At 55.8% G+C, this 14,317-nt stretch overlaps 1 protein-coding gene across 1 annotated transcript; it reads right to left on the bottom strand.

Annotated features, from left to right (window-relative positions):
- Positions 1-1,586: 1,586 nt before the first annotated feature.
- On the bottom strand, positions 1,587-11,761 carry CBX2 (chromobox 2). Its single transcript, XM_055241906.2, has 5 exons — positions 11,602-11,761; positions 11,482-11,525; positions 10,482-10,547; positions 8,077-8,182; positions 1,587-6,235 (listed from the first exon to the last, which is right to left on the bottom strand). The coding sequence occupies exons 1-5, from the start codon at positions 11,671-11,673 to the stop codon at positions 4,925-4,927; spliced, it is 1,599 nt and encodes a 532-aa protein (XP_055097881.1). The 5' UTR covers positions 11,674-11,761; the 3' UTR covers positions 1,587-4,924.
- Positions 11,762-14,317: the final 2,556 nt, after the last annotated feature.

Below are 14,317 nucleotides of genomic sequence, written 5' to 3'. Positions count from 1 at the left end.
GAACCCGAGCTGAGGAAGCCTTACCTGCCCCCAACCCAAAGGTACCGCTGGGCGCCCACCGCCACGGGCGCCCCCTCTGCGTCCTCCCTGAGGCCCGGCGCTCGAGCCACGAGGGCGGAGGGGAGGAAGGAGAGGTCCAGCCGCCCGGATGACCGTCCTCCCAGCCCCTCCGCACCCATCGCTCCCGGTCCCCTCGGGCAGGTCGCGGCGGCGTGGGGCTGGGCCCTCGAGCCGGGTCGGGCCCTTGGCAGCCCAGTCTATTCTTCTCAGGGGACACTGGATTAGGCGATCACATCAGCGGCGCAAAAACTAACAAAGGCCGAGCGAGCTCGGCCCGGCACCCGTCTGGCCGAATCCCTGTAGGAATGGGCTCTCCTGAAAGCCTGGCTCCACATCCCGGGCCGCGCCTGCTCCTGCTTGGCCAGCTTGCTCCTTCCTGGCGGTCCCAGCCCCTTTCTGCAGCTCTCATAAGCCAGAGGACAGGCCCGCTGGGGTCGCCCCTGCCCACTTTCTCCAAAACGAAACAGCCAGAGACTTGGGAAGGCAGCAAAAGAGAGCCCACCAGCAGTCTTCTTTCTCTCCAGCAGTCTGATTTCGAATTCGCAGGCCTTCCTGGAGCCGGCTAGTGCTGGGGGTCACATTTCCATTTGTAGGGGGAACCCTTTCCTGAACCAAAAGATTCGGGCCTTGGCCCCAAGTAGCTTTTCACCCAGTGACCCCAACATCTAGGCCCAGCTTCTCTCTTCACTTCAAAGACGCTCTATTCTCCCTGGAGGCTGGAATTTATGAATAAATTCATGCTGAAGTTGGTGCAAGCCTTAAGGAGCCGGGGAAGGTTCTATAATAAGCAAATCGCCTCTTTATTCGCCAGCCTTGGGTTAGGAGTTGCAGTAGCTGCTAACTCACAGTGACTCCCCTGGAATTTTATGGCTGCCTCCTTGTAAAGCATTAGCACATGCGGCGGCTTCAAGGGGTTGAGTGGCTTTCCAACACAGCATCTCTGGATACTGTGGGGGTGGGGAGAGGGAGAGTTTTGGTTTAACTTTGTCTCTGGAAGGGAGCAGTCTCAAAACGAGTTGATTATATATTGCAGCATCCCTGACCTCACCTACCGGATGCCGGTAATGCCGCCCCTGACCCCAACCCCTAACATTGTGTTTTTTCTATTTTTCCCATTAATTCAGTCTCTCAAACTCAGCACTACTGATGTGCTGGGAAGGATCATTTCTTTCTGTCACGGAGACAGTTCTGTGCACCTCAGGACGTCTAGCAGCACTCCTGGTATCCACCCACTAGATGCAAGTGGCATCCACCCCACAGCTTGACAAGCAAGATCTCCAGATCTGCCAGGTGTCCCCTGGAATGCCAATTGTTCTCTGTTGTGAGCCACTGATATATGGACTCTCAAACACCCATCCTTTGCTTGGAAACATCTTTTTCTGCACCCTCCGCAAGTGGCCAAGCCTTTCCCAGTCTTTGACTTTTCTGTGCCACAAGTATTCGGCCCATGTCCAGACGAATTATTTTGCCTCAAGCAGAGTCTACTGTGTTTCCAGGGATCACTCATGATGTACACCAGGCCAAAAGCTTTTTTAAAAATTTATTGATATACTAAGAGATAACAAAAGGACAAAAATCTTCTGATGCCATTTGCTGTCTTTCCCCTGCAAAATAAATTAACATCAGTCTAAAAGAAAAAACCCTGCAACCTATGCTAGTTTTCCAAAAATACTAGAAAACCCACAGAATCATGAGTTGCACTTGAGTAAAATCTGGTCATGTAGGCACTACCTGTCCCCAACTCCATTCCCCTTCCCCACACCATCAGGGGCGTTTTGGGGGAAGCATTTCCTTAAACTGGTTGATCCTAATTAAATGTGGGCCCTAGGCTGCTGTCCTGTTTCAACACAGATCCTTTCCTAGGGCAATAACATACCTACTTTTGTTCTCTTTTAAGAAAGCAAACAGCTATAGTTGAAAGCAATTAGAAGTGGCATACATGAATGATTTTGTTTTTAATTAAAAAACACAAATCAAGCCAGTGATTGGCTTTGGTTCAAAGCTTGGTCCTCCCCCAGTCTCCCAAGCTCTCGGCCCAGAGCCCTCTCCCGCTAGGCCAGAATTGCGAGTGTAACCAAAACAAGGAACACTCTTTTTTGGTACAAAATATATACATATAAAAATATGCCAACACCTCTGAGGAAGACAGACTGGCCACTGCTTCCTATTCAATACAGGAGCAAACAAGACACGGTTAACACACCATTCCACACACACACATTGCCACAGTTCCTGTGGGACCTTTGGGAAAAAAGCAACAATGCATCTTGTCAGATGTGCCAGATACCTAGCTACACAAACACACACACACACACAAATAGCAGCAAATAAAAATAGAAAAAGTCTACTTTTATTTATTGGTAAACATAAGACAACCAAGTCCGAGCATTCGGTGCAGTTCGCAGTGACGGCACTTGCCCTGCACACGCTCTTGAAGCACCAGGAAAAACACACAACACAGTAAGAAGGCAAAGTGGCTGGGAGTAAGGTATCTGCAGATTCAAACTTTGGGATTGAAGTAGCTGGTAAACAGAAAGGCACCAAATCAGGGTCTGGAGAGACCTGGCTGCTGGGGAGGAATCTGGCCAGCCCAGGCAGACAGGGACAGACATCCTCATTTCTCCAACAGCTCCTGGAAGCCCAGAGTCACCCCAAGGGCTTGGAGAGCTGTTAGTCTGGCTTTGGAGCATTGAAGGTAGCACAGTGCTCAGCAGGAAGGAGTCAAGACTTGGCTGGCTGAGCACAGGGAGGCTGGTGCCTGAGGCCCAGCGTGCCAGGATCCATGCCTCCTCCCAGGATGCACAGTGAGCCGGAATCTCTCCCTGTCCTGTGGGAGCAGCTCTTCCCCTTACTGTCTGCTTCCAGCTCTGGCCTAGCTATCTGGGACTCTCAGCCCTTCAATTCGCTGAGGTGGGCACCATTCCTGTTGCAGCCAACACGGCCACTGTGGGCTGGCCCCCAAGTGGCATATGGATGGCCCTCAACGAAGCCATGGACATGGGTCCCTCCCCAAAGGCACACTGTTAAGATCAATTTGGCTACACCACGGCCACCTCTTCCTATTTGGCACGGTGAGGTACTGGGGGGTCTTGCAGTCTGGTAGGCCTGCCCCCCGAAACCAGAGCCCACTCTCGAAGTCCGGGCTGCTCCATGGAAGGGTAGCCTTCCCTACAGTCAGGCACTGGAATATAGCCCCATGCCTGCTGGCTGATTCCATCCAATCAGAGGAACAGAAAGTCACCACCCCACCCTCTTTTATTTTTGGCATCACAAAGACCTAGTAACCAGATTGCCTGCCGCTACCACCTCTGGGCTGCCCTGCCTTTCTGCCCAAGCTGCTTTCAGAACAGAAATCCTGCTATTGGTCAGAAGTCATACAAGGTAGCTCCCAGACGTGGCCACATAGAGGCGGCTCACAATCTTGAGTTAACAGGGGCCTCAGGGCCGAGGCTGACAGATTCAGCTTCCCGGGGCCCTCTACCAGGTAGGCCCCCTAGACCTTGTCCAGCTTCCCCAATGGTACAGGTCTAGCTTTTCAGCTGGAAAGGAGCCAGGCAGGGAACCCCTGAAGGTGAGGAGGATTGTCAAGGAAAATGATATTCCTCAAGGAATACCTCATCCACTTGGGCAGGGCCCTGCATAGGCGGCAGGGAGGTGTCGGCAGGACCCATGGCCAACCCCTGCAGCACAGGCAGAGGTGGCAGACGGGCCCATCAACTCCCAAGTGCCAGCACTCCTGTCCTCCAGATCTCCGGGGTAGTCTGTGGGCCATGATTAGGACGAAGCCAGTCCTTTACTAGCAGAAGGTAGGTCCTGGAGTGGAGGGAGGGGCTTGTGGGCCAAGGGTGCTGCCCACTGGACTCCCCTGGACCTGAGCACCTCCACTTTGGGTTTTCCTTAGGACACACTGAACTCTGGGCTTTTTAGAAATGGAACATGCTTCAGTGGGCCTGGGGCAGGAGGTGGGTCTGGGTTTGGAAGGGGACTCAGGTCACTTCTCACTGGGACATGGGCAGGAGGGAGGGTGGCAGCCACAGCCTGCCTTTCCTGCTCCGAGGCGTGGAGGCTCTTCAGGTGGAACCCAGCTGTGGGACCACCCCCGCCCCACCCATGCTGGCTTGTGGGCTATTTGGGGGCTGTGGATGCTGCCCTGAGCTGGGGCTAGATGGCCGTGAAGCCAGCCTTTTAGGGCTCCTGGGCTTGCTCTACTCCAGCTGCCTGCCACTGTCCTTTCACATTAAGGCCCCAGCCAGCCCCCACCTGTCAAGGGCAAGCTCCCCACTTCACCACTGCCGGCTCAGGCAATGCCAGCCAGGCCCGCCCCTGCCCATCCCATCTCCCAAAAGCTGCGGCCAGGTGGAGGGAACACTAGTCCCACCGGCCTTGCCTCCCCACAATACTCTCTGCCCACTCCAGGGCTGAAGGCGAGGTGGACCAGAAGTCCCCTCCTGACACCTCAGTCCCCGCGAGACAGGAAGCAAAGCTGGGATTCAGTCACGCAGGCCAGGGAGGAGCAGTTCAAACTCAGCAACAACGCAGCCATGAAGAAGCCCGCTCTGTTCAAGACAGTCACCTGGAGCCACAGGTGCCACCGGGTTTCCTGAGGCAAGAGGGGAGAGCAAAGAGGCCTGCAGAGGTAGGCACGAGGTGGAGACCAACAAGGCAGTGAGGCCCCTTGCCCTATGTCCCAGGACAGGGCGGGGTGCGGGGAGAAGTCCCTTCCAAGCCTGCCCATCAACGAGGCTACCCACTCCTCCTCCCCTGACCCAGACTCTTGAGGGGGCTTGGGCTGGGAGTCACTTAGCCAACCAACATCATGGGCAGGAAAGGGGAGTAAGACCGGGCAGCTGGTGGCGCCGGGGCTTCAGTAATGCCTCAGGTTGAAGAAGCCCACGCTGGTGGGAGACTCTTTCACTGTGACGGTGATGAGGTTGGCAGTGACGTCGGTGACAAAGACGTGCTCGATGAGGCTGCGGGTGGGCTTCCAGTCCTGGCTGGTCTGAACGGACACTGACGGGTTCTGTCCAGTGCTGGGCGGTGAGGCGGAGTCGGGGTCGGAGTCCGAGCTGCTGCTCTCCTCGCCTGCACTCATCTCTGGCAGTGCGGCCGCCTTGCGGGCTTCTCCAGGGGCTGTGCGGCTCTCCTGCCCGCTGGGGGTAGCACTGCCCTTGACACAGTCCCTCTTGCTGGCAGGGGTGGGCGGCGCCACTGCTCTGGAGGCCAGCTTCTCACTTTTGCTCGTGTCGGTGGGCATGGTGGCCCCGCTGGCCCCAATGAGGCCACTCCCAGTGCCCTTCCCAAGGACTGGGTTGGTGGCCGAGACACCCTTGGTGGCGGTGGTGTGGCGGGCAAGCAGACCCACCCCGGGCATGCCATTCTTGACACTCTGCAAGTCCAAGACCTGGAGACTCAGCTCCTGGGTGGGTGCTGGCTGGGGGCCTAGGCACCCAGCAGGCACTCTGCTGGCACCATGCGTGTGTAGGGGGCCCCCTGTGCTCCCCACTTTCTGCTCCACAGCCCCACTGCTGGGGGCCTTCGGGATTTTGCTTCCTGGAGGGCTCATTCCCAGCTCCCCTTTCTGCGTCCTCACCTTTAGGTCCAGCCCGAGGCCGCACTTATTGGTGGCCTGGGCCTTCAGCGCCAACCTGCTGGCGGCCTGGGCCTGGCTCTGGGTCATGCGGTTCATGTAGTGCACGATGGAGCTCTGCCAACTGATGCCACCTCGGCTGGGACTACTGGCCATGCCCTTCATTAGGCTGGCCAGGTTCTCTGGGGTGGCCATGGCACTGGGGCCGCCACAGGCCTCCTTGGCGTGCGCCTTCAGAGCTGCCAGGCCTGCAACGGGGGCGCTGAGTGGAGGGGGCAGTTTGCCGGCCGGGGCCCCCAGATCCTTCCGGGCGGTCTTTAGCACTTTGGCCAGGCTCACGGGTCTTCGGGCTGCCTTCTGCTCTGGGGGCAGGGGCTTTCGTCCCCGCTTCTTCCGGATGGGATCCTTCAGCTCGGGTTTGGCCACCAGGATCTGGGCCTTCTTCTGAGGCACTGGGTGGGTCTCGCGGCCCCGGGGACCCCTCTTGGCATCTAAGTCACTGTCATCCTCTTCATCCGAGGAAGAGGACGACGACGTGGTGGAAGAGGAGGAACTGCTGGACTTGGATTTGGAGGGAGCATCGGGTTCCTGGAAAGATAAAGGAGAAGTTGGCTGGGTGCGGTGGCTCACGCCTGTAATCCCAGCACTTTGGGAGGCCGAAGCGGGTGTTATCACCTGAGGTCAGGAGTTCAAGACCAGCCTGGCCAACATAGTGAAACCCTGTCTCTACTAAAAATACAAAAATTAGCTGGGTGTTGTGGCGTGCACTTGTAGTCCCAGCTATTGCAGAGGCTGAGGCAGAATTGCTTGAAATTGGGAGGTAGAGGCTGCAGTGAGCCGAGATCGTGCCACTGAACTCCAGCCTGGGCGACAGAGCGAGACTATGTCTCAAAAAAAAAAGATAAAGAAGGTGTCACACCTCCACTGCCTGCTCCCAGGGTCCAGAGCGCCATGCTGTCCCCAAGGAACACTGGGCACCTTGCAGCCATTAACTCCTGTGGCTTCCAGACCAGAGAGGCAGTCAGGAAGGAGCAACTTCTCACCGCGCTCACAGTTCCATGAGAAGCAAAATTAAAAGTAGATAGAGAGAAAAATAGGTGGCTCGCAAAAATGAAGACAGAGTAAGGGTGGACAGAGTCCACACCACGACATCCCCGTCCACCATCAGCTTTCAAGGGGGATGCAGACTCAGCTCCAGGCTGTAGAGCAGACATTCAAAGGGAAGTGTATCCAGAGCATCACAGTTTTCAGGACGCAGGAGGTTACAAGTCGTATGAAGTAGCATGCACAGCTTTGCAGCCTACAAGTGGGCTTCAGTATCCCCATTTCACAGTCTGAGCCTTCCAGGATACAGGTAAACAAACCACTGCCTTCCTCGCCTTCTGGATGTCACCGCAAATATTAAGTAAGAGTGTCCTCGTGCTTTATAGGCCTCCATGCTGTCTGCTAGGTCAGAATTCTACAGCGTGTGCTTTAGGGAGTCAGATCCAACACCGCCTCCCTACCACCCCGTTCTCCCGACTTCCACAGGAGTGATCTCCTCATACCAGGCATCAGTCACTGCCTTGTGGCCACTCCTCAGTCAGCAGAACCTCTGCAGCCCCCACCATCCCACTCAAAAGCAAGATTTGCAAGACAGCCTAAGGCCAGTGAAGACCAGCCAACCAGATTCCACAGCAGGGAATCCCGTTCCCTCAGGACATCCTCCTGGCAAGGCAAGTTCTGTAAGTGACTGAGCTCAGGCCCTCCTCCCCCATCCTGTCCTGCCTCACCTGTCCTCAGGGGAGGTAGGGGTCCTACCACGGACCCCAGGGGTGCATGGATACCTGTGGCGGGGTGAGCCCATCACTGTAGTGAGGAGGGGTGACAGGACAGTCCCGAGAAGGCCGAAGCACATCATCAGCCCACACTGCCTCTGCCCTCCTCCAAGGCCCCTTCTGGCACCCCCTGGCTATTCAGTCAGCCCTGCCGTTTCTGGCCACCTCGATTTAAGGTGCACTCACAGGTGGGCCTGGAGTAGCCCAAAATCCTAGACTTTTGAGTCACATCTAGCCGGCAATCCTATGAGCACCTACTGTAAGCATGCTTCCTGTTCCTTTCCATCCCCCAAGGACACCCTGGGAGGGAAAAGTGCTTGTCAGTGGCAGTTTGACTCTGCCACCCAGCAGGCGTGCAGGACAGGCGTGCAGGACAGGCTGAAGCAGGAAGCCCCTGGGAGGTGCGGGGCGGAACTCTCAGCCCGCTGAGGCCCCCTGGCAGCAGAAGCTGAGAGGCAGGAAGAAAGGGGGCTCCTGTTTTCCGAGTAGAGGGACAGACTGTTGGGAGAAGTGCCACACTCTTCCTGAGGGCCCCAAACCCTCCCTCTACCTGCCCCCTACCCCAAGGGGGTGCCAGGAGGTGGGGTCAGCATACCCAGCACAGCCACCCACCTTGAGCTTGGAGCGCCGGCTGCAGGAGGACACGGCAGTGAGCTTCCTTGGCCGGCCTCTGGGCCTCTTGCCTCTCTTCCGGTTCTGCACCTCCTTCTCATGTTCCCTGAAGGCACACCACCAGTTAATGGGGGAGAAGCCCTGTGCACACCCCTTCTACCATGTGGGACTCTCTGGCTTCCAGCACCCTATTCCTGTTGGCCTGTAATAGCTTATCCTGTTTGCCGCAAACACATCATCAAATACCCAAGGCAGAGATCAGACCCCATTCTCTGCACAAGGGTCAGTAACCAGCCATCCCATTTCATTTGGGTAAGGACAAGCTGAAGACAGGAAAGCAATGCTGGGAAAACAATGATGCCCCAGTATTCTCCGATTTCTCTTAAGACAGCTTCCTGCAGGTGCACTGCTGCATGGAAATTCTAGCATATCCTCACCAGAAGTGGCCTTGGTGGCCACACGGTCCAACCTCCTTACTTTCAACAGGGGAAGGAAGCCCAGGGCAAGGGGATGCCACCAATCCCCTGGGCAGCTGCTGATGCATAAACCTTCACACGGGCAAGAAGCACCATGGGCCGTGCCCTCTAGCCCTCGCAGAGCCTGGCTGCTGGCACATGACTCTCCTTGTTTCCTTTTTAAAAATACCTCTCCGTTCCTAAACTCTACTCTTGAGGGAGATAACAGAGGTGCCGAGTTCTGAGGCAGGCAGGGCTCAATGCATGCACCACTTGCAGTACCTCCCCCCCCCCACCCAGAAGAGCCTCCACACCTCCAGCCCCCCAGGGAAAGCTTGTATTTCAGGCCACTCTCAAGGGAAGGGGCCCTGATAATTATCTGGGCAAACCATCATCTCACTGGGGCCTGAAGGCAACCTCCTCAACACAGTTCTGATTAGTAAGTACCAGGCAAAGCTCATACTCCAATTAAGTGCTGGTCCTTAACCTGAAATCTCCTAAAAGGACAATGAAGTGCTCATGGATCTCCTCCGCTGAAATATTAACCTGTGCACTGAGTGCTGTGAGCCTGTGCGTCACCAAGGGCCATACCCCCACCCCCTCAAACACCAAGCAGGTAACCGCCAGCTCCTAGTGCCCAGAGGGAGCTAACATTGTGGTGGATGGAGAAGGCTGAACAACCACCTTCTCCGTTTTCTGTCTTCCACGATGTAATCCAAGCCACTCATGGGTTTTAAACTCTTGTTACCTCAGGTGTTTTCTGCTCGTCTGCTCTAACCAAAACCAGGGGCAAGGGCACGATCTCTCTCAACAGTTAGGACACTGTCTTAGATGCAGAGAAACGCACCAGCCTCTGAAGTGGACCAAGCCGTTCCCTCACCTCAAGGCTCACAGGACCCAGACAGGAACTAACAGAAGACAATGGGTTGCCATTATGATTTTCCAAAGGGATTTAAGCAAGCACAGGCTCTTCTTTTCACTCGCCCCACCAGTAAACTCTATTTCCCCATTGTCATGTCCCCTTTGGGAAGACCCAAAATGTCCTGCTACAGTGGAAAAAAGCGAACGCACCTTTTGCTACCAGAGAACCAACCTTCCAGATTGACCCTGGCTGGGAAAGACTCCAGCAACCAATTCTTCTGCTTCTATCCACAGGGCAAATCCAGCCAGGGGAGCCAGGGGGAGCTGTCAGTGAAACCCCCCACATCTTGCCATTGCTTCAACCGCACTCCCTCGCCCTTCATGCTGGGGTGCGGTGGGCACATCCACTACGCTCTCCTCACTACCCCTTGCCCTCGAACATCTCGAGGAGGTCTATCTCTTAACCTAAGCTTTCTACCAAAAAATAGAATGACATCTAGAATTACAGAAACAAGTCTGGCCCAATCTGGCCTCATGGTGCTACTTGGTACTGTATGCTGCAGGCCAGAGCAAAATAAATGTTTCGTTCTTGAGAGAGACATCACAATAGGCACAACCGCGTGCTGTGTGTTCCAGCTCCCTCTCTGAGCCTTCTCTTGCCTGATGGCACACGTGTGCAGGGCTGGAAGGGCATACCTGCGTCACTGTAGCAAACCTGCTATCCTGGTTTTTTGTTAGCGCCATGTGCAAATTACTCAGCAGAAAAGGCCAAGAGAAACTATAACATCTTTATCTGAAGCAACTGAAAAAGTTGGTTTTTTACAAGTATGGCTGTCGGAAACACCAAAGCAGCACTTACTTGGGGTCTTCTCAGGGATGGATACAGGCTGGCTAGAAGAAGGTGGGAGAGGGGTTGGCTGGGGACTTTTACAGCCAGCCACAGAGATGGCCCTGGAGACAATCTTGCTAAGGGACCTCAGACCACAGCCCCAGCTCCAGCCTCCGGGCAGGCGAGCAGCGCCCAGCACGACTCCAACCAGCCACCGTCCCTCCCCCACGCCCTCCCCACAGTGCTGTCAGCGTCCTCACTTCTTCTGGAAGGCCAGGAGCAGCCTCGGGTCCAGGATGTTCTCCTCCGGCTCCCAGCTGTTATGTCTGCAAAGCAGAGGGCAGGGCAGCATTAGACGCCAGGCTGATGATCACCGCTTTGCAAGGCAGCCCGAGGGGGCCCGCCCTCACGGCTCCTCGACTTGAGCCGATGGCAGTGGCACCGTAGCACCATGGCACTTCTCAAAGTCCAAACCCAGGTTTTGGAGGCTGGCCACCCCCCACGAAACCAGCACTCTAACCTCAGACCCAAAGGGAAACTGCCGCTCCAACCCCCCAATTAAAACAAGGCCACAAGAGGACTCTCACAGCCTCTGCCTGGGAGAAAAACAAATCCCCATAAAACGCAAAGTTGCAGAGAGGGAATCCCCCAAACCCTGGCCTGGAGCCAGAGGAGGAAGGGAAGGCAGGTCCAGGATGCAGGGAGGGGCACAGGCGCCCAGCCCGAGATCCAGAACAATGTGGCGCGCGGGCCGGGGCACCTCGAGGAGTAGCGAAGAAAAGAGCGGGGTCCGGGAAGACGCGGAAACGGGGCCGCGGGAGCAGCTATGCACAGAGCCCCTTCCGGGGATGCCAAATCCCCTCCCTTCCATTAAAAGAAAGAAAAAAAAAAGAAACCCTACATCCATCAATAGCAAGCTCAGGTTACAGCGGAGAGAATCTGGCCAAGAGGAGGGGGGCTTGCATCCTGCGCCTCCCTCCCGGCCGGGACCGGGGTTGGGGGAAGCGCGGCGCTGGGGCCGAGGAGGTTCCGGCGCGGGGGGCCACCCAGCTCTGCACCCGCGGGCGTGTAAACAAAGGGCAACCTCGGGCCGGGCGGCCCCCGCCCCCCTCAGAGCCGGAGGAGCCGGCGGGGACCCCACCAACTTCCCGCTCTGCCCGCGGGCGCCCCCAGACCCCCGGACGGCGCGGCCGAAGGGCTCCACGTCCCCACCCCCAGGCAAGGGGGCGGCAGGAGGGGGCGGCGTCGCGGAGGACTCACTTGGAGGACCAGCCGCGCCACTTGACCAGGTACTCCAGCTTGCCCTGCGGGGAGAGAAGAGGGGCCGTGAGCCAGACGGGCAGCGGGCGGCGGGCGGGGGGCCGGGCAGGCCGCACGCACCTTGCGGAGCCGCTTGCTCAGGATGCACTCGGCGGCGAAGACCTGCTCGCCCACGCTGCTCAGCTCCTCCATGCTGCCCGGCAGCCAGCCCGACCGCGGCGCCCGCCGCCCGTCACCCGCCCGCACCGCCGCGCGCCCCGCCGGCAGCACACAAAGCACCGCCCCCGCCCGGCGCCGACCCGCCCCGCGCACGCGCACCGCCGCTCCGCGCCCGCGCCCCGGCCTGCCGCCCGCCCCCGCGCGCTGCCCAAATCCCGTGCGGGCCAATCAGCAAGGGGGGGCGGGCGCGGGGCGGGGCGGGGCGCGCATTGTCCGCGGCGGGCTGGGCCTCGCGCTCCGGCTGGGGGTCCCGCGCGGGGCCCCGGGCGGGGGGCGGGGGCGGGGGCGGGGGCGGGGGTGGGGGCGCGGGCGGGCTCCTCGCTGGGGGAGGAGGCGCCTAGGGGCTTCGGGCCTGGGGCTCCCACCGAGTCCCGCGTGGTTCCCGGGGCGCGCCCGGCCTTGCTCCCAACTCCGTTTTCCGGGCAAAAAGCCATTGTTCTGGCCCGAAGGGAGGGAAGCGGGACGGGGCGCGGCGGCCGCTTCCTGCCCCCGCCTTCGAGGGGCGCTGCTCCGGAGCGCGCGGGGCCCCACCCTTCCCCCGGCTTCTTGAACTGGCTTTTCCTCGGTAGCGGGGGCGTCGCTCTGTTTTGGAGGAGAGCAAAACGGGTCGGGGGCTGGGGAAGGAAAGGAAGATGAAGTCCAGGGGAGGGGCCCACAAACTCCAGCAGCCCAGGCTTTTTTCCCCAACGGCGAGAGAGGAAAATGCTTTAACTTAAACCACCAAGCACTCTGAGAAAAGTAATAAGAACTGCCCGGAGTTCTTATTAAACAGCTATGAAAAGTGGATCCAGCCCCCGAGTTTTAGGGCACTTGTAGGGAGAAAACCAGCTGCACCTTTTCTGAATTTGTTACCGGATTTTGATGAAATGGAGGCGGAGGGGACAGTTTGCAGGGCTGTTCCTAACTTAGGACTAGGTCAGTAGTGGCCCGCCAGGGCTGGGCAGCCGGCGTCCTTCGGATCAATTGTCCGCGGCAGAAAAGGGTCAGGCCATGTTATGAAAGTGGGGGTGACCCCGTGTCCTCCTTGTGATCGTCGTCCGCAGGCTACCCTTTTATTCCGATGTTAAGATTTGAATTCCATGAAGAATCACCCTTTAAGTTATTTAGATTTTGAATCAGGACAAGTCAAACACGTAATGAAAGAGACCTGAGCCTTAACTTCATTCGTCTCAATGCGATCTAACTCCATGAAAATTCACTCTCTGCTTTTCTTGCTTCCTTGAACACAGCTGCAAAATTCTCTTTCTGTTGAGCAGATCCAAAAGTCGTTTCTTGTTGTAGGAGACTGTCTCAATGTAATTGTGATCATCAAAACCATATTTATAAAGGGTTCTGCAGGAGAAATGCGTTTTTTTTTGTTTTAACAGAAAGGCCTACTGGAGAAAATACTGAACTGTAGGAACCGATCTTTCAATTTATGGCGTGTTCTTCAGTTTCTTTGGTTAGATAGGTTACAAGCATTTGATTTCCTGCAGAGTACGTGCAAATTCAGATGTTGTTTGCAAAGAGGGCAGGAGAAAGGGAAATGTCCTTGGGGGGAAGGTGTTTGTTTACTCAGGGGCAGAGGCAGTAAAGAATCCTAGTGTTGGGATAAAGCTGGCCTCTGGAGTGAAGGGATCTGCTAACAGTCTCTCCGCCGGCTCCTTTTGTATCCCTGTCTTGTGCAGCTTGGCAGTAAATTGTGGAGTTGAGGGCAAAGGTGTATTTATTGTAATCGTACAAATAGCTGGATCACTTTCACATCACGTTTCCTTGCAGAATTCATCTTGGGTCTAAGATTTTGCCCTGGAAGTTTCCAGTTTCCTCTTTGACTCATGGTATGCTGGGCTACTTGCTTGATTTCTTTTTAAAGAAAAGAAGGCTTTGAAAAGGGAATGATTTCTTTGCTTAAGAAATAATTTTGCTAGAATTTGATATAACACATTGAAAAAAATAAATCAGCGTCCAGGAAGGTTTAACATGTACAACACTCAGTTTGGGTAAAATAATATTTAGATAATTCATTTGGAGAAACAAATATGACATATATGGCCAGAATGAAATAATCAGATACATTCTGTGAACGTGTGATCCAAAATCTGTGGCACGTTCCCTAAAAAGAAAACTGGGAGTAGGCAGAAGGGAAGAATAACCCCCAGCTAATCCAACTGTGTAAAACAAGCGGACGTCTTCCGTTTCGACTGTCACATTTTAAGAATTATTAAGACAAGTTAAAACTAATTATTGTATTATTCATTCGACAGATAGTTAGTACGTACTATCATGTGGGCACTACTAGATATCCAGTAGTATAAGACCGTAGCAGCAGCTCCATCTGTGGGTGATGGAAGTGGATGGACAGAGCCTCCGTCCACTGCGTCCAGTGTGGTGGCCGTTAGGCACCTGTGGCTGCTGAGCACTGGCAGTGTGGCTAGTGCCACTGAAGGATCGAATTTTAAATTGTATTTCACTTTAATTCATTTCAGTAGGAGTAGCCACATGTAGCTGGTGGTCACTGGACACTTTGCAGGTCCACAGGAACGAGAGGGATCTGCTTTAAACATATTTTAAATGAAAGTAATAACGGTTACATAAGTTAATCCTGGAATATGAATAGTTTACCTACACTCACAGTTAT

The sequence above is a fragment of the Symphalangus syndactylus genome, chromosome 14, assembly GCF_028878055.3.
Source record: "Symphalangus syndactylus isolate Jambi chromosome 14, NHGRI_mSymSyn1-v2.1_pri, whole genome shotgun sequence".
NCBI lineage: Eukaryota > Metazoa > Chordata > Mammalia > Primates > Hylobatidae > Symphalangus > Symphalangus syndactylus.
This window is presented reverse-complemented; position numbering and strand designations above follow the sequence as displayed.